Raw genomic sequence first — 20,803 nt, 5'->3', positions numbered from 1 at the left:
ATAAATATCCCACATTCAATTAGAAGCTTAAAACTCAATTTGTCTTTGTCTGTTATATTTGCAGCTGATGAAGTTGTTGGGATGGACCCATTGCGCATCTTTTACAGAAAACTGGATCCCAGTCATGTATCCACCAGAATTCAGTATTTTCTAAAGTCCCCCCATAACTAAAACTATTTTATACAGAAGTCTTATAAATGGAGATATTTAGAGCTGTGTATGGTTTTTATGTTTGTTTTTTTTCTAACGCATGGTATTTGTTAATGTAAGGCATCTGTTAATCTGTGTATGTATCTGCCAATTCACCCTTGTGCTTCATAGTGTGAGGTCTTTGGATGGGTATGATTTTTGCATGCCTAGTTGGGTATTTTAAACAGCAGGATTTTACAGCTGGCACATTTTAACATTTTATGTTTAGGTTATCCTTGCCTTAATCATTCAGACTAAAACCAATCTATTATTTATTGGTTACAGAATAATACATCCCGCCTCCATTTTGCTGCCAAATTAGGAAGTATCAGCCTTTAAAGAATAGCTAAGCTTTTTTTTTTTATTTATTTATTTTTTTATATAATTTTGTTCAGTATGGAAACTTTGAAAACCACTTTATTAGAGGATGTCTTTAATTCTGTTTAAAAAAAAAAAAAAATGCGTGTAAGCGGCTTCCAAACCCTTATTTGTTCCTAGTCTATTTGCCTGCCATCTTCTGTTTTGATATCAGAATGCACTCAATTGGAGTGCAGATGATAGCAGTGAGAGGGTTAGTAACACTCTCCTCCCTCTGTTGGCCTTATCAGGACAATCCCCCTGCAGGAGAGACCCTTTCACTACAATCATCTGTACTTCAAATGAATAGGTACTGATATCAATAGGGCAAATAGACTACGAAAAAGTGGGGTATGGAAGCCACGTACAATTTTTTAACACAATTTAAAGAAAAAAAATCCCTAATTTCTGATTTGCAAAACTTCATAACTTTCCACGCTGGACTAAATTATTCAAAATTAAAATAAAAATGTAGTTACTCTAAGCAATGAGTATATATAATTCTTCCCAATCTAAGCAGCGGTTACGCTTTCTGCACTGCACAGTTTACATTTAGCAAACAGGCTTTCTTTTAAGATCAATAAATTTTATACTAAAGGGACAATCACATTATGTTTTTGACCTTGGTGGTAATAACGTCCCTCCATGTTTGAGTAGTTCTGCTTTTACGGGTTTTTCTTGTTTTTGTTTTTGCATTTACTATATGTATAAAAAAAAAAAAAAAAAGAGATTACATAACATGCGTAGACTTTCAGAGGTTTATTCAGGCAGTAGCAAAAAACCTGTATATCAACAATGGTGTGCCAGGCATTAAATGCTTTTATTCAGGTATACTGTAAAGCTATACATACGTTTATCAACAGAATAATGTAAAATAAAGCAGAAACAACCATGCACACAATTATGTAACAACTCTGGTATCAAGATATTTTTTTTTTTTACGTTAATTACAAGACTTATAAAATGATTATGACAGATATTGTTTGTGTGTATTTTTTTTACTTTTTTTTTTTTTGGACAAACCTGAACCAGTTATTACATATTGGCAATATTATATCATATGAACGTCATGCTTAAAATGTATCAAACCCATTGCAAAGGAAAGTAGAACACAAGGCATCCACATCATCCCCTTCCATTCGTTGAACCTGACTGATGTGTGTTTTTTGCTGTTGTAACCACTCTGGTTCTAGTCCTTCTTTTTTGAAGGCACTTACACATTTTGTTAACTGTTCCACTTTAGCTTGGCTGACCTTTCCCAATATTTCTTCATGCCTCTGCTGTAAGTCTTTGGCAAATTCTCAATTAGAAATATCTGAAGGATTTTTCATTTTTACTTGAAATAAATGCCTCAAAGTGGTGTCTATGGTTTTCGGTCCAGTTCACATAACCATATAGTTGCTGTATCATCCCTTCTATAATATGGCCACTGTCTTGTGACTGGAACACATAGTATCAGTAAATATGCTGCTGGGAGTTTTGGTGAGGAGACACTCGTGGAGAGAAAATGGCCACTATACGGTCATGTGAATTGGCCATTATTTACTTTAGCTTGTTTAGTCTCATCCACTTTTAAATAAGTACATAAATTTAGATATGCAGTCATAATGGAAAAGCACAAGACTGTGAAAGTTGTCAGTCTTTTATAGAATGACCAGTTGGTAATATGGCTATGTACTTCCTCCTCCACTGTATATTTTAAAGGGAACCTGTCAGCAGGTTTTTGCTATGTGAGTTGAAGCCAGCATCCTGTAGGGGGTTAAACAAAAATCAACTATGCCTCTCATCAGACTACTTAAACTAAAAGCTTTATCACTTGGTGATTATCATTGGTAGGTTTATCTGGTAGTACATGGCTGACTGACAAAGGTGCCAATCATACGAGTGGGCATGTCGATGTACAATCTCTATAGAGAGCCTGGTGTAGGAGGGGACAGTTCTCTAGGCTCAGCTACATAACTAAAGCTAAAAATTCAGATGGTATCAGAATGGCTGCACCCAGTAATCTAGGTGTTACACAGCTGGATTCAGAATCTCCTTGCATACGTTATGCCGCTCTCAGATGCAGTAGCAAAGACCTGCTCACAGATTCCCTTTAACAAAGAGCCCTTGGACACTGAACTCTTTCGAGCTGAAAGAATTTGCTTTCCATAGTCACACGTAGTCTTTCAGGACAATGCATGCTTCTGAAATGCAGAGTGCAGTTTGTATAACGTTTGGTAAAGGAGGCAGAATTGCAAGCTCCTTCTTCTTCTTTTTTTTTTTTTTTTTCTTCCCCTTTTCTTTCTTTCATGCAATGACCTAGTAGAGAATTGTCCAGAATGCGAAAAGTGAGCAAATGCTGCTGTTGTGAACTTTTTAAAAGTGGCCAGTTTTTAATGATTTTGTAATTAAAAACTGTAGTAATAGTGTTGGAAAGCCTTACCATTATGTATGTGGGTAGCTAGAGAAGTGCATTTGTACCCCCCATACACAAGCTTGGTGTAATTTTTACTGTACATTTAATTGACATTGCAGTTTATTATTCATACATCTGTACAAATACCAAACACTACATCTAAATTCCATTACAAATACTAGAAATTCATTTATATAAATCACTCCACATTACAAATGGAAATTACAGCAGTAAATATATAGGATTATAGTCAGTAAGAATGAAAAGGAAAAGCGGTCTGGACCTAACAGTTGTAAACTGTGCAGCAAGGAGAACATGGGCTAATATTACTCACAATTACCTAATTTGTATTGCACAAGAGACTGCATAAAATGTAATATATTAAGAAATACTGTCATTGTCTTTGCCACAATGTATTGTTATCTTGCCATCAAATATATGGTTGGACTATGTTTGTCAAAGAACCCTAGCGGTATGATCAGGAGCAAAGTTAATTTTGAGGGTGAAAAACTTCCATGAGAAGTTTTTTATGGTCGTACTTACAAAATATTTTTTTTAGTATTTGTGGGTTTTTAACGTATTTTTAATGTGTACTTTCATGTATTGAATGCACTCCAAATATTTTGACGTTACTGACTATCACCTAATGAACATGCAGACTGATAACTGACAATTGAAGCATTCGGGAGTTATTACTCTACCAGCCTATTATCTATGTAGATACCTTGCCAAGCAATGTTTATTTATACATGTGTGTAATATATATTTTGTATATATTATATACTGTATAATGTTTATATATATATATATATATATATATATATATATATATATATATATATATATATATATATATATATATATATATATATATATATATATATATATATATATATATACATATATATACACACATACACAGTTCCCTCTCGCTGAAAGCTTTTAAAGCATTGCCAAGAAGCGTCACTATCCATTTTAACCTAATGTGTACAAGAGCCATTTGTTAGAAACAAAAATGAACATTCCTAATATTTTAGAAAAGAATAGTGGTCAGAACAAGCGGTAATCTAAGACATTTCAAGTCTGTGAAGTACATTGCTCAGAAACTGTTCAGAGATGCTGTGAGGGAATATAAAATGTGAATTTAAGAAACTCCTCAAATATCACTCAGCTGAGAAATTGAAATTGTCCACATAGGAATGGGCAAAAGAAGTTTCCAAAACTGGTGCATCATTGTCAGGATGTTCTTTTTTCATACTCAACTACATACCACTATTTTGTATATGGGTTGTATTAAAGAAAAAAAGTGAGTAGTTTAACCAATTTTTGTGTAAGACTATCCAACACCAATTGAACCTAAGATTATTCAGTTTACTTTCTTTCTGATGATACCATAACACAAGTCCAATCTGTTCTTTTAGTTGTAGGACATCTTGCAAAATACAGTAGTATACATGACAAAAACTAGGATAATTGCCAAGAACACTGGAGAACAATTTTGAACATAATTTTTTTTTCCTTTTTTTTTTTTTGCTTATTTAGACTAAATAGGCATGCTGATTTCATAACTGTGGTTAGTTTTCTTCTAGCTCAGATTTTTTTTTTTCTACAGCTTATCTTAATGTTATTACTCTAGCCTAGATCGTGGGTAGCACTAGTGCTCTCCTACTGGTCGCTCGCCAGTGTGATAGTGTGGAGATAGGTTGTGTGCGGCTCTGTATAGTGAAACTCATTCAGAAAGTAGGAGTATGTGTAGAAGTGGTAGGAGAAATTTTTATTTACAGACACTTCCTTTCTTTTAGATCATGACGCTCTATTATTTCTCATCGTAAGTGCTTAAACAGCCCTGATTCCTTTTGTTATATCTATGGCAATTTCAACATTCCCAGTCAAAGGACGAACATCAGCACATTTGCTAAGCAAGCCTAGGTTGGACATTTCAAAGTAAAATGTGCTGATCAAGATACTGTGTTTTTTTTTTTCCCAAAACTAAGACACTGTCTTATATTTTTTTTTTTTTTTTTTACCCACCCCCCCCCCCCCCAAAAAAGCACTAGGTCTTATTTGTTGAGAAACGCGGGGGAAGAAGTGTAAGTTTACTACCCTTCCCCCCCCAACACCACCACCCCAAAAGCAGACTTCCTCGATTGCCAGGAGACTTATACTTACCCCAGACCCGGATGTCTGCGTCGCTCCCAGGTCCTCCTGTGATCTCTGGTGGGTGCTGCACATTGTCGTCCCCTGCTGCTGGCTGACACAGGCACAGCAGATTGCGCACGTCACATCCAGCCGCAGGGAATGATGGGAGGAAGTTACATGTCCAGCTTCAGGTCCTGTTCTGCAGATCCTTGCGCTCCCCCGCACTGCCTCTCAAGATTTTACTGGTGAGGAGAGATTGGTGTCACTGTGTGTGTGTGTGTGTGTGTGTGTGTGTGTGTGTGTGTGTGTGTGTGTGTGTGTGTTATCACCGCAGGTCCTCTGCTCAGCATCTGGGGAGTATGATTATGTGGTGTCCGCTCTGTATAATTAAGTGTCCTGCAGTATCTGTATCTTTTTTTTTTTTTGCTGCACTGACACTTCATTACTGATCCGTGACTAGGGCTTATTTTCAGGAGGGGTTATATTTAAGCCTTGCTCTGAAAATCCCTGCTAGGGCTTATTTTTGGAGAAACACGGTAAGTTTTGGACCACTCACAAGATGTAAAAGCATTGTGTCAAGAGTTTTTAGATTTAGATGAAGGAAACACCTGATAAGATGCTATTTGGTATATCTATGGTTTGGTGAAATGGAATTGATCATTCCAGTAGCTGAAATTTTTATGTAAAAATGTAAAAACAGCAGAATATATCCAGAAAAATATTATATATAAAAGAGTATCCTAGTCTACCATGAGCTATATGTCCAGTGCCTCATTCAGCTGAAATTCTAGTGGCAGCTTGGTAAAGAACAAAATGAAAGCAATGATGAAGATTTTGAAACTGAAGATGCCTCGGTTTGTAAGGGATTAAACCAGCATGAGGTGAATGATTTGGCACAAGATTTGGGACTATCCAAAAAGGCTTCAGAACTCCTAGCAACAAGACAGCGCAAGAAAAATGTACTTGAAAAGGGAGCAAAGGTTTCCTACTTTCAATCCCGAGAAACGGCATTTCTGCAATACTTTAGATGTAACAGTGACTTTGTATTGCCATAACTTACATGGTTTAATAGAAGAATTGGGAATTTCAATCTATAACTCACATGAATGGTGACTGTTCATCAATAACACAAAGCTTAAAGTGTCCTCCACAATGGTAATTTTTTTTTGGTGTAGTCCCAATTGGCTCTTCAGTTTCTCTTTGTGAAGAATATGGAGACAGTCATTGAGTTGTTGCAATATCACAAACAATCTGTATTGATCATAAAATGGTATGCTTACTCCTTGGTCAGCAATGCGGATTTGGCAAGTATCCTTGTTTTCTGTACATGTTGGTCAGCAGAGCTTGTGGACAAGCATTAAGAGGAGAAGAATTGGCCTCCAATTTCTGACCTCAAATCCGGTGAGCCAAACATTCTATTTGAGCCACTTGTTGACAGTAAGAACATTATATTCCTACCTCTGCACATGAAACTGGGTCTTGTGAAGAAACTCATTAAAGATTTGCCAGCTGTAAGAGACTTTCAAGTACCTAATTTTGGGATTTCCTAGCCTGTTATGTGAAAAAATAAAGGTGTGGGTGTGTGTGTGGTCCACAGATTCAGAAGCTCATCAAAGATGAACATTTCATGTGGACAATGTCTGAATCATAACCATTCTTTTTGGCGTTCTGAGACTGTCAAGGATTTTCTTGGAAATACTTGAGCACATAATTACATTGATTGTCCAGAAGTTCTTAGAGAGCTAGAAAATGCTTGGTTGCAATATGAGCATCAAGGTGCATTTTCTGTGTAGCTATCTTACTAACCTCCCTGGTGCATACAGTGATGAGCAAAGTGAACAATTCCACCAAGATTTGAAGGTCATTGAGGGACAATATTTAGCGGATGGGATGTACATTTGATGGCTGCCTTTTTGAGCATCAGGCAAGATTTTCTCGGAGTAATCATCTGTGGACAAGCTACAAACGTAAATTTTTACCTGAACAAAATTGCTTTACATACACCTTACATTTAAGTTAATATTTGCATTTTCCATTGTATCTACATTTTGTATGTTTTTAGAGCCCAAGGCTAGCTTAAAAAGTTGTTGAGATAGAGAAAAAACTGACGTCACTTTTGGATTCAGAAGTCAACTTGGTGAAAACACGTGTCAGATGTAATTCAAGAAAAATGTTTCCCAAGTGTAACGATTTCTAAAGTAACGTAGTTTATTTCGATGCAGTGGAAATCTGTCCTTCATTTGGAAATGTATGGAATAATACAGTAAATGGCGACAGGCCAATATCTTGTGTCAAAGCAAAGGTGAAGTAGCATAGAACTGAGTCTGAACAGCTAGTTTAATATGCATGTTGGAGGATAGGTTTCAATAGGAATTGCAATCCAGAATCAAAATCAATGACATTTCGGTCACCAAGACCTTTAGATGGATTGCGGATAGCGCTGTTCCAAACAGTCCGGACTCCATGTGGTAAATGCTATGAATAAGCATAGCTAAAGCCATATATGCAGCATCTTTGGCATTATGTGCAGATTACAGAAAGGGTTGTGTGGATAAGTCTCTCTACAGTGTAAAGGGACAATGCATCATACCAGGATCATGATCACCATCTGCAATTGTGGTTCCTATTTTGTAATAGGCTCTTCTGTGATTTATATATATATATATTCAGTCATGGCTGAAAATGTTGGCACCCTTGAAATTGTTTCAGAGAATGAAGTATTTCTCTCAGAAAATTATTACAATTACATGTTTGTGCAATGTGGTGCCAGCCTAATATGGAGACCTATTTTAACAATTGTCTTCTCTTCTTTCTACTTGATGGTTTACGGCAGGCATAGCATTTAAGCTTTACTTGAAAATTAAGGAGGCTCAAGCACAATTTACAGTTCCTTTTTACAATTTGTCTATCTAATAGTACATAGTAAGCTAAGGAGGAGCGGAAAATATAACTTAGCTCATTAATGGCTATAACAACTCTATAATTGTCACACTATTAAGGATTCACCACATTTCTAGCTTGAAACAGAGGCCTTAATGATGTGTGGGTTGCTGCCAAAAGAAAACTTTATGTAATATGTTTGTATTTTTTAAAGTTTTGTTGAATTAATTTGACTAATTTTCCTACTAAACTTCTGACTTGGCAGATTTGTCACACATAGCATCATCCAGGCACCACCAAGTGCAGAACTGTTGCATAACAGGCAGGAGTAAAAAAAAAGTTTCTCCAGTACACAGAGCACAACTTCTTTTTAGCTTACTTTGGGGAGGATAGTATTTTCATAAGTCCTGACGGCGTTCCATTGATGTCGGTGTTGGCTGGGCCAGGGATTCCCTGACGTTATGTCAATGAGCACTGCAGCTAATCAAAAATTGCTAAAGCTGCCTTACTCACGGAAGTCTTAGAACAGCTGGCCATCAGCAGTCACTGGCTATAATGTTTCACGTAGCATAACAATGCCACACAAGCCCTGGGAGACCCGAGGCTGAAGGTGAATATCTGTTGATTTTATTTTACACTGGGGAATATAGTATTTAAGAATGGGTTCTCAGAGTGGTGGATAACAGCTTTTAACCGTACTTCAAGTAGCTGAAGTGGAGAGCATAGGACCGAAAGCACAGAGATGGATGTTCTTATACAGACACATACAAAGGATTGGAAAAAAAAAAGATGTGAAAAGGTAGGTTAGTACACTGATTTGATCGGCATTTTATCAAATAACTGGTGAAGAAGTGGTTATGATTCAGTAGTGGTCAAAATAATAGTAGTCCAATATGACTAAATTATTCACTGTTTTTGGTGTAAATGATATTACCACATGTCAAACAATTTACCAGTTGGTGCAGAAGATTCTCAAAAACCTGCAGCTCATGAATGCCGAGTCTGGTGGTTTTCTGAATCTGTTTATTTGAATAATTGAAAGGGGGTGTTCAGAATAATAGCAGTGAGGAGTTAAATTAGTGAGGTCAATCATTCTCTGAAGAAACCAGTGTGAATCAGGTGGTGCTTATTTAAGTGTGAAGACCGCACATGTACATGCATTTCTCCCTGAAAACCTAAGAAATATGAGTTGTTTGAGACATTGTTCAGAACAGCATACTTTGATTAAAATGTTGATTGGAGAGGGTAAAACTTGTAACAGACAATGATCGGCGGCTGTTCAGCTAAAATGAACTCCAGTGCTTTAAAATGGAAAGAAAAAACAGAGACGAGGAAGAAAACGGAAGATGACCATTTGAATGGATCATAGAATAGCCAAAAAGGTAAAGGTTCAGCCAATGATCAGCTCCAGGATGATTAAAGACAGTCTCAAGTTACCTGTCAGTACTGTGCCAGTTCGAAGACCCCTGTGTGAAGCTAATCTATTAGCAAGAAGACCCTGCAAAGTCCCACTGTTAAAAAAAAAAATAAAAAAAAAAAAGTACTGAAGCCAATACAATTTGCCAAAGACACATTAACTGGCCTAAAGAGAACTAGAGAAATATTTTGTGGACAGATGAAAGTAAAATTGTTCTTTTTGGGTGCAAGTGCCGCAAACCGTTCATCAGACAACCCCCAAACTCTGAATTCAAGCCTTAGTACACTCTGAGAACAGTGAGTATGGTGCTGCAAGCATCATGATATGGGCATGTTTCGCTAACTGTTGTGCCAGGCCTATTTACCGCATACCAGGGATCATGGAATCATGGACCAGTTTGCATATATCCAAATACTTGAAGATGTCCTTGAAAAAGCCTTGAAATGGGTGTTTCAAGAAGACAAGGACCCTAAACAAACCAGTAAATAAGCAAAATCTTGGTTACAGTCCAACAAAATAGAGGTTATGGAGTGGCCAGCCAAATCCCTGGACCTCTTAATCCAATAGAACACTTTTGAGTTGACATTAAAAATGCAGTTTCTGAGGCAATAAATGCAAATAAGTTGTGGGATGTAGTCAAAGCATCCTGGGCTGGAATAACAGTTGACAGGTGGCAGAAGTTGGTTGACTATGCAACATAGATATGAAGCACTTCTACTAAACTTTGGGTATACAAGTAAATATAAGGATAGTGATTCACAGGAATGCTAAATCCTAAATAAAAAGAGGACCTATGCTGACGATGTAAAGATAACGGCATACACCGCTATTTATTTATTTTTTTTGATCAGCGGAATGTTATTTTTTTTTTTTTTTTGGTAAAGTAGGTAAAACATATACATTTCTCTGCATGTTTTGATTTAGAAAACTGCAATGTTCCCAATGCATGGAAATAAAAATTATTATAAAGATTTTGAGCTTCACTCTTGATTTTGAACACACTATTATTTTTGAACACAACTGCACATATGTATGTGGCGCACTAGGTACACTTTTTATTGGCCACATCTGTAAAGAACCTACCTAAGGCTGGAGTCACACTTGCGTGTGACTCGTGAAAGTATCGGATTGCACTGCCCGGATCAGCCGCGACTCTCCTGATGGGAGCAGGTTAGTATCATAGAAATACATACAGCGGAGCCATTCCTGGTAGAAGAGAAGCCAGCCGGTCTGGGCAGTGCAATCTGATACTCGCACGAGTCACACGCAAGTGTGACTCCAGCCTTAGTACAATTTCTGGATTAGTGGTATACAAAAAAGTAACCCATAATAATGTGTATTTCTGCACTTCTTAACACTAAAATTGCGCCATGGATAAGGGATAGTCATGGAATTATAGAAATTACAGAATGGCTAGACATGTTAATGATATGTAAATGAACAAATGGAAAAAACATTTTCAAAACCTAAATTTATTCCGTATCAACTTCGAGCTCCACACGCAGAAATGCAAGTACTTACAAGCCTTGGCGTGCTAATAATGAGGTTATTAATGGTTGTAAGAGGAATGTTCCTGCACACTGAATTCACTTGGACACACAAATCATCAAGATTTGCTGCTGGGGTTTCCATTTGCAATTAACAACAAATGATTTCTTAGAAGTGCTAGATAAGAGAGAAGTCCGGAGATGCTCCAGGCCATGGTAGCGTGTTTAGGCAATGCAAGCTGCCATTAGTAACACCAACAGTACGCAGTCTGCTTTGTGTTCAAATACAGCTCGTAGGAGCTGCTGTACCTCTGGTTCAAAATCAATGTAATGCCAAGCTGTTAGTATACCTGGCATGAAGACTACAGGGGTCCAGTGACTTCATTTTATGAATGCACACCAAAATCCCAGGAATAGGGTTGGTGTGACATTCCCTCGTGAAGGCCTATTCATGTCAATACAGACGTGGTCCCGTCAGAGTGGAAGAATGGTGTGTAACAATCCATTATGTACTACAAGTGAAATTGACTGTCCCATACCAAGCCTAAAGGCCCCTTTACGCACGGAGACTTTCCAGCGATCCCGGCCAGGTCGGGATCACTGGTGGGATCGCTAGAAAGTCTCTCTGGTGAGCTGTCAAACAGGCAAACCTGGCCAATGACGCATCAGCGATACGGACCTGCAGAACGACCTAGCTTGTCGTTGGGGATGTGTCAAAGCAGCTATTTGAAAGGAAAGTCGCTAACGAAGTCATTGTAACGGTGTCAAACACACCGATACATGCTGCATAGCGGGAAACAAAGGACCAAAAAATGTTCCTGAGAGGTGTAGCGATCAGCGACCTCACAGCGGGGGCCAGGTTGCTGATGCGTTTCACACACTGCAATGTAGCTGGGGAGGTCGCTATTACGTCACAAAACCGGTGATGTTACAGCGATATTGCTAGCAATGTTGCAGTGTGTAAAGCGGCCTTAAGGTATCAAACAGTGGCTACACAAACTAATCAAAGGCCAAGGTGGTCCATTGACCTTATGCCACCACTCTCAAAGGCTTTCTTTGAAGAATAGGGCAATCGAAGTCTTATCTTCAGTGAAGCAGCCTGCTTTTAACCTGAACTTGATAGTAGGAGATTGGTCGGGAGACCATGTGGGCAACTCCATGAAGTCACCATCATGAGGCAATGTGAAAGTGTTCCAAGAGCTGTTTTTCAACATTAAAATATAAGCCGCATGTTACTTGTGCTACTGTGAGCAGCCTGTATGGCCTAAATATGCTACCATGACCTGCAGAGTCTCTGAATTTCTCATTGAATGTAGCTAGGATGTCATTGCTCAGCAATTGTAAAGGAAGCTGTCAGCAGCGGATCTTGATGATATCTGTCCCATATTTATTCAGCGTAGCAGAACATTCCTCAGATGTCCATGTATACCCTCACTAATAGCAGCCAAGGCATGTAATTGAGTGTATTTCTATGTATGGAACACATACTCCATACTGATGAAGTCAAAATGGTTTGAAAACTTTTCCTTTTTTTTTTTTTTATCATCTGCATATCAACATGTGATTTCCATGATTCAACAACTTTTCCGTTTTGGTGTTGCAATTTTAATCCTGAGGATTGCGTGTCTATTTGTATTCTTCTTTGTCAGTAGTAAAGTGAGTGTTACAAATGTAGCATTTACTGCTTTATATTCTATATATGTGTGAGAAGTGTTTCACCCTCTTGAACACATGGCATGCTGAGAGTTGTAGTTTCACGACTGTTCTTTGAGAATAAGTTCTTAGTGATCATTATATAAAGTATACTTTATAGGATGGGGTTTTGTTGTTTTTTTTTTATAAATTCTTAGGCAAGATAATATTTCCACACTGGGTTACAAGCTTATAGAATTTTAGCCTTTCTATTTTATTGGTGGAGAAGAGACTTTGTGTTTGAGGCACAGTAATTCAAGGTGAACACTGGTCTAGATGCCCTAGAAGTTACTTATGTAGTAACTGAGTTCACCATCCTGTGTAATATTATTTGCGATTTGTTTTCTTACGTGAATTCAGGGTCCATTGCAGCATTTAATTGCCTTTGTATATCGCTTTGAAGATTTTAACCTCTAACTCTGGGTATTCTGCCAGGACCTCTGTTTCAAATGAACGGTTAAAATATGATAAGAAATCATAATCTGTATTAAATCTGAATTTGTTTGCCCATAATAACAGTGTACCGGGCTGACACAAATATTTCATTGTTTTCAGAAGGTTGTCAAGACAGGTGTGATGGTATACAACATCAGCAGCAAGTACATAATCAAACACGGTTGAAGGATTTTGAAAGTTTCTTTGAAGATCGTGCCCCCATGTCAGCTCTCTTACTTCAGGAATATGCAAGCAGCGCCCTTTTGTGTTTCTTGACAAATTAAACCTTAGATTTCCCAGTATGTCGGGCAGATCAGTTGCAATGACGTGAGCTCCTAGAGAAGGAAATCTGTGTCATACTACACTGTATGCGCAAGGGTTGGGTGTGCGTTACTAGCAACAACACTCCACTCACAAGCAATTAGTTGGCTTTTAGTCTGCGGTTAGTGTATGCACAAATTAATCACAGACCTAGGATACATGCGACAATCGATACCAGGCCAGTTCCAGAGCCGATTTCCACAATGTTCTTGTTTCTCAAATTATATTCATCTTGGTTTTCTTCCAGGAAGTAACTTAACGCCTTTGCCTAAAATGAATAACAAAATCAAGATAAAATATCAAAATTATTTGTTACTTTAAAGGAAATCTGTCAGCAAAAACTGACTGTTCAAACCAAGAACAGGTGATTAGTGCACCCTTGGAATCGGCAAACCATTTGGTGTATCTTTATGCATTTCCTCTTACTTGTGTTGATTCTTTCTACACCCAGTCTTCATAAAGTGACAGCTCTGTGTTTTACAGTAGCCAGAAAAAAACTGGCTACTGTGAAACTTGATCCAAAATAGTAAGAGCAATGAGAAATGCAATGCGTTTCAGACAAGATGTCCTTTGTCAGAGCATATAGCTATATGCTCTCTGACAGAGGACATCTTGTCTGAAACACGTTGCATTTCTAATTGCTCTTACTATTTTGGATCAAGTCCTGTACTTTGGATTTTAATTTTTGGAATAAAAGATTGATTTTATGCATTTGGAAGCTGGAGATCTTTTCTATTTCAAGCTATCCTTGCTTCTAAAAGAGGGAGGTGTTCCTATACAGGTGAGCTGGTTAAAACCCTTTCTTCACTATTAGATACATGATAACCAATGAATTGCTCTATGTAAAGTGGGTCAATTTTAAAATTCATTTGGGATAATTTTTCTTCATGATATTTAAAATACTTCATCCTCACAACAACGAATTTCCCAAACCTATTAGAGGAATTTTTTTCACTGCCTGTCCTATATGTAGGTTTGAAATTAAAAGGACGCAATTAAGCTGAAATGAGGATATGTTAATAGGATGATAGTCAATTAGACGAAAGAGAAAAAAAGTTTGACATTTTGGCAGTTCACCTAATTAGGAAGTATGTCACTTTCTTTGCTATATGTATATACTGTGCGCAAATGAAAATGTTTTCCATTACCGGTTATTTCCTAAAGCACCAGCACCTCATCCTGCAGTCGAGCAGTTCACATGGAGAAATTCAATGATCCTTTTTCAATTATGGTGTGAAATACTCTTCAATACCGTAGGAACTGAGCTGCAGTACTCAAGAATGGCCACTATACAGAGTATGGAGTTACAATGTGCACATCTGCCACTGCGAAAGCAAATAGATAACAATGGTCTACAAAAAAAAAAATAATTCTGGCATGGACTTTAAGAACAGTTTAAAGGCCGCTTTACACGCTATGATATATCTAATGATATGTCGTCGGGATCACGTCGTTAGTGACGCACATCCGGCCTCGTTTGACATATCGTAGCGTGTAACACAAAGCGACTGTGATCGAGCAAAAATACTCACCTTATTGTTGCTCGTTGACACGTCGCTCATTTTCAAAAAATCGAACGTCCTTCTCTGCTCCGGTTGTTCATCGTTCCCGAGGCAGCACACGTCGCTCCGTGTGACACCCCGGGAACGATGAACTGCAGCTTAGCTGCGACCGGCAATGCGGAATGAAGGAGGTGGGTGGGATGTTTACGTCCCGTTCATCTCCGCCCCTCCTCTTCTATTGGACGCCTGCCGTGTGACGTTGCTGTGACGCCGAATGAACCGCCCTCTTAGAAAGGAGGCGGATCTCCAGCCAGAGCAACGTCGCAGGGCAGGTAAGTCCGTGTGACGGGGTAAGCGAGGTTGTGCGACACGGGCAGCGATTTGCCCGTGTTGCACAACCGACGGGGACGGGTACGATCACTGCTGCGAGATTGCAGCGTGTAAAGCCTGCTTTAGACTAATTTAAGGGTGTTGAATTCAAATCTGATCTTATAATTTCTCTATCACATCACGTTTTTGCACTATAGGTATATATCCCGTTTTCATGAATTCCATGAAATATATAAGTGGTGTATCAAAAGTGACGGTTTAATATACTGCGCTTCCAGAAACCGTTGACACAGATCTCTCCTCACATTGCTATACTGATGAAGAAGACAGTCCAGATATTTTTCAGCCATGTGATGAAGATTGTGACAAACCAATTCTGTTTACTCAGTCTGCTTTGAATGATCTGGTTAGAGATCTTTATCTACCAAAAGAGTCTGCTGAACTATTGGCTTCAAGACTACAAGAGAATCGAATGTTGAAACCTGGAACAAGTGTCTCATTTTATCATAACAGGGAAGCAGAACTGCGTAAGTACTTCCATTCAGATGGCCATCTTGTCTATTGTACTGATGTTGAAAGACTACTTCTCTTTATGGGACTTCCAGCATATGATTCAAGGGATTGGAGGCATTTTATTGATAGTTCCAAAAGAAGTTTAAAATGTTTTCTGTTACACAATGGAAATAAGTATGGCTCTATACCAATAGGTCATTCTGTAAAACTTAAAGAATATAAAAACATCAAGATTGTTCTAGAGAGGTTACAATATAATGTTCATGGGTGGTTAATTTGTGTTGATTTGAAAATGGTTAACTTTCTTTTGGGTCTGCAAAGAGGGTACACAAAACACCCTTGTTTCTGTGCTACTGGGACAGTAGAGCTACAGCAGAGCATTGGGTGAAAACTGAATGGCCTCAGCGACAGAGTTTGGCATTTGGCGATAAGAATGTAATCCATGATCCTCTAGTGCAGTGTTTCTCAACTCCAGTCCTCAAGATCCACCAACAGATCATGTTTTCAGGATTTCCTCAGCATTGGATAGGGAATAAGTCCATCAACCTGTGCAATACTAAGGAAATCCAGAAAACCTGACCTGTTGGTGGGTCTTGAGGACTGGAGTTGAGAAACACTGCTCTAGTGGATAGGAAGAACATTCTCTCTTCCCTTGCACATAAAACTTGGATTGATGAAGCAGTTCGTTAAAGCTCTCAATCACAGTGGAGAATGCTTTAACTATACAGTCATGGCCAAACGTTTTGAGAATGACACCAAAATTATATTTTCACATGATCTGTTGCCCTCTGGTTTTTAATTGTGTTTGTCTGATGTTTACATCACATACAGAAATATAATTGCAATCATATTATGAATACCAAAAGGTTATATTGACAGTTAGAATGAGTTAATGCAGCAAGTCAATATTTGCAGTGTTGACCCTTCTTCTTCAGGACCTCTGCAATTCTTCCTGGTATGCTCTCAATGAACTTCTGGATCAAATCCTGACTGATAGCTGTCCATTCTTGCATAAGCAATGCTTGCATTTTGCCAGAATTTGTAGGTTTTTGTTTGTCCACCCGTCTCTTGATGATTGCCCACAAGTTCTCAATGGGATTAAGATCTGGGGAGTTTCCAGGCCATGGACCCAAAATCTCTATGTTTTGTTCCATAAGCCATTTAGTGATCACCTTTGCTTTATGGCAAGGTGCTCCATCATGCTGGAAAAGGCATTGTTGGGCGCCAAACTTCTCTTGGACAGTTGGGAGAAGTTGCTCTTGGAGGATATTCTGGTACCATTCTTTATTCATGGCTGTGTTTTTAGGCAAGTCTGTGAGTGAGCCGATTCCCTTGGCTGAGAAGCAACCCCACACATGAATCGTTTCAGGATGCTTAACAGTTGGCATGAGACAAGACTGGTGGTTGCGCTCACCTCTTCTTCTCCTAATAAGCTGTTTTCCAGATGTCTCAAACAATCGAAAAGGGGATTCATCTGAGAAAATGACTTTACCCCAGTCTTCAGCAGTCCACTCCCTGTACCTTTTGCAGAATATCAGTCGGTCCCTGATGTTATTTCTGGAGAGAAGTGGCTTCTTTGCTACCCTCCTTGAAACCAGGCCTCACTCAAGCAGTCTCTGCCTCACAGTGCGTGCAGAAGCACTCACACCAGCCTACTGGCATTGCTGAGCTAGCTCGGCACTGCTGGTAGTCCGATCCCGCAGCTGAAACAGTTTTAAGATATGGTCCTGGCGTTTGCTGGTCCTTCTTGGGCGCTCTGGAGCCTTTTTGGCAACAATGGAAGCTCTCTCCTTGAAGTTCTTGATGATGTGATAGATTGTTGACTGAGGTGCAATCTTTGTAGCTGCGATACTCTTCCCTGTTAGGCCATTTTTGTGCAGAGCAATGATGGCTGCACGTGTTTCTTTAGAGATAACCATGGTTAACTGAAGAGAAACAATGATACCATGCACCAGCCTCATTTGAAAGTGTCCAGTGGTGTCATTCTTACTTAATCATGACTGATCGCCAGCCCTGTCCTCATCAACACCCACACCTGTGTTAATGGAACAATCACTAAAACAATGTTAGCTGCTCCTTTTAAGGCAGGAATGCAATGATGTTGAAATGTGTTTTGGGGGTTAAAATTCATTTTTTTTAGCCAATATTGACTTTGCAAGTAATTGCTGTTAAGCTGATCACTCTTTATGACATTCTGGAGTATATGCAAATTGCCATTAGAAAAACTTAAGCAGTAGACTTTGTAAAAATTAATATTTGTAGCATTCTCAAAACTTTTGGCCATGACTGTATATGTTCAACTTTTCCTGGTCTTAGTGAAGAGAAGAAAATGGCTGGAATATTTGATGGACCTCAAATAAGAACACTTATCAGAGACCCAAATTTTATCACATCAATGAATGAGACAGAAGAAAGAGCTTGGAATGCATTTTGCAATGTGGTGCAGAATTTTCTAGGGAATAAGAAGGCAGACCACTATGAAGAGATTGTGGAAGAGCTACTAATGAGTCTGAGAAATCTTGGATGTAGAATGAGTAACAAGATTCACTATTTACACAGCCATTTGGGCTTTCTTCCAGAGAACCTTGGGGATGTGAGCGAGAAACAAGGGGAGCGTTTTCATCAGGACATTAAAACAATGGAAGAACGGTATCAAGGACGGTGGGACTCACATATGATGGCTGATTATTGCTGGAGCTTGATGAGAGACAACCCAGAAGCTGTACATCACAGATCAGCCAAGAAAAGAGAGTTCAAATAACTGCCATTTGCCATTCATCTGTGTGCCATATATATGTGTTTTTATATTTCGTTGTTAAATTCTTTAAGTATATTTGATTTGCTGTACATAGACTTTGTAATCTTTGTTAGTCCTTGATTAAAAATATACAAAATGTAGTACCTAAAATCATGTGTTTTTATCATAAAACATTCAATATGAGTAATTTTCATCAAAAATTGAAAATATCTCGAAATCCTGATGTGATAGCCAAAAACGGAGTTCATATTCGTAATCAGCAGGCAAAATTGACTTAAAATATGTTTTAAAACCTTTTGCCAGAAAAATTGCGTTGACCAGTGTAATCGACGTGGGTGTTGGACCTCACCATCTAATATTGATTAGCTATACGTATTGGTCATCAATATCTGAGTCTTGGAAAAAACCTTTGTTTCAGCACCTAGTGTGCATATGTTGTGAGACAAAATATTCCTCGCTTTAGCAGGACTTTACAATTCACAAGGTATATTATTACATTATCTTCCTCTAGGTTCTTCCCAAGTCCATGACCAAGAAAACAAATATGCATACAGCAATTGTCCATAGCTAGCTTCAGGGCTGTCTGGAATAGCTTTTCCAAATATATGGACAGGAAATGCTTTTTTCATTATTATTAAGCAGTGCAAGTGGTGAAGCAGAAGTGGGTGATGCTATTATTTTAACGGCTTATTCCCACAATCACATTATTTTTAATATAGAACAGAAAATGCATATAATATACAAACTAAGCATAACAATGTTTAATTTGTGTATCTTTCTGTCTTTCTCATCTCTATGTGCTCATATGTGCATCTAGCTTTGAATGGCAAAGCTGACACAAGCAGGGTCGAGCTCTGTTTGATGCCTGCAGCCGACAGATTAGTAATGTGAAACTGCAAATGCCACCCTGTTGATGCATAAGGCCCGTTTCAGACGTCAGTGATTCTGGTACGTTTGTGCTTTTTTTTTTATACGTACCAGAATCACTGACATGCAGACCCATTATAATCAATGGGTCTGCTCACACATCAGTGATTTTTCACTGACCGTGTCTCCGTGCGGCGTACACACGTGTCTGTGATTGCCGCACGGAGACATGTCCGTTTTTTTCTGGCATCACTGATGTCCCACGGACCACACAGTGGTGTGATCTGTGAAACACGTGCCAGAATAACACGGACATTTAAAATAATAAACATTTTCAACTCTCCTTTCCAGCGACGTTCTGTGCAGCCTCAGCTCTCTGCAGCTTCCTAGCCAGCTCATGAATATTCATGAATGCAACCAGAGCCGACCCGGAAGTAGCTGCAGAGAGCGGTGGGCGGACGCTGCAGAGCTGAGGAGTTCAGCACCATGGAGAGCATGGACGGGACAGGTGAGCATACGTCCATGTGCAATCATGCATAACTGATCACGGATTGCACATGGACAACCCACGTGTTCCGTGAATCACGGAACACGGAGGGACATGTGCATGTTTTACACGTCCATGAAGAATGTCTGTGTTTTTCACTGACATGTGAAATGGGCCTAAGGTAGAGGACTGTCTTCTGCCATATGCATCAACACAGTGGCTTTTGCAGTTTCTCATCACTAATTTGTCTGCTGTAGGCATTAAACGAAGCTTAGTACTGCTTCTGTCTCCGCGCTGCTCTGCCTAGTGGTTACAGCATGTTTCAAGATATAAAGCTTAGCAGTTCTCACAAAGGAGCAGTATGAAAAACATAACACTCAACTTTACCACTGAGCTTTTTCAGGATGATTGTGTAGTATTGCTTACGGCAGTCTTGGCCATTGGTCTGCTGCAGTTGTAAGCCTATGAGGCATATGTTGGGCTGTCCATGCACCAGCATTGGAAATCTACTCCAGATATGAGATTAAGTGCATCTATGTTATAAATTATGTAAATTTCTGGTGCAAAATATGGTGAGTCTAAGGAGTTCTATTAGACTTCTCCCCATACCACTAAAAAACACCCAGAATTTTAAAGTGGCAGGCTGATGCAAACTTAAGTGTAAAGCATAGGATGAATAATTCCCCATAAGCGACTTTCTCTGACAATAAACAATACAATTGTAAAGATATTGGCACCAGCTCAGTAGGTCAATGTTTAGAATTGAGATTCTTCACTACACACACTGGTTCATTGCCAAGGTGGTAGCCAGATTTTTTTTTTAAGTAAATTTTTACACAAGTGGACCAAAGTTTACTTTTCCTTGACTTTTTTTTCCAATCTGTATCTGACATGTTCGTCTTTAGCATACTGTGACAATACAGCCTCTCTGTTTGCTGCATCACTCTTTGGATCCAAACTTGGCCAGGGGACATCGCTTAAAGAGGTGGTCCATTACAATGCATAGTGGCCACATTGATTGATTTAAAGCT

General features: G+C 38.8%; 2 protein-coding genes across 5 annotated transcripts in view; one reads left to right on the top strand and one right to left on the bottom strand.

The window, feature by feature from the left end:
- TPP2 (tripeptidyl peptidase 2) overlaps positions 1–1,523 on the top strand; it is a 252,335-nt gene extending 250,812 nt beyond the window's left edge. For all 4 annotated transcript variants that reach the window (XM_075336693.1, XM_075336691.1, XM_075336694.1 and 1 more), the window contains one exon: positions 65–1,523. In XM_075336693.1, coding sequence (XP_075192808.1) covers positions 65–154 — 90 coding nt within the window. In that variant the 3' untranslated portion in view covers positions 155–1,523. The remainder of the gene's footprint in view (positions 1–64) is intronic.
- The window catches only part of LOC142291844 (protein-lysine methyltransferase METTL21C-like), a 38,892-nt gene continuing 19,379 nt past the window's right edge, over positions 1,291–20,803 (bottom strand). Inside the window, exons 3-4 of the mRNA XM_075336695.1 lie at positions 13,466–13,583; positions 1,291–13,329 (exon numbers count right to left, since the gene is read on the bottom strand). Coding sequence (XP_075192810.1) covers positions 12,935–13,329; positions 13,466–13,583 — 513 coding nt within the window. The 3' untranslated portion in view covers positions 1,291–12,934. The remainder of the gene's footprint in view (positions 13,330–13,465; positions 13,584–20,803) is intronic.

The sequence above is a fragment of the Anomaloglossus baeobatrachus genome, chromosome 2, assembly GCF_048569485.1.
Source record: "Anomaloglossus baeobatrachus isolate aAnoBae1 chromosome 2, aAnoBae1.hap1, whole genome shotgun sequence".
NCBI lineage: Eukaryota > Metazoa > Chordata > Amphibia > Anura > Aromobatidae > Anomaloglossus > Anomaloglossus baeobatrachus.
This window is presented reverse-complemented; position numbering and strand designations above follow the sequence as displayed.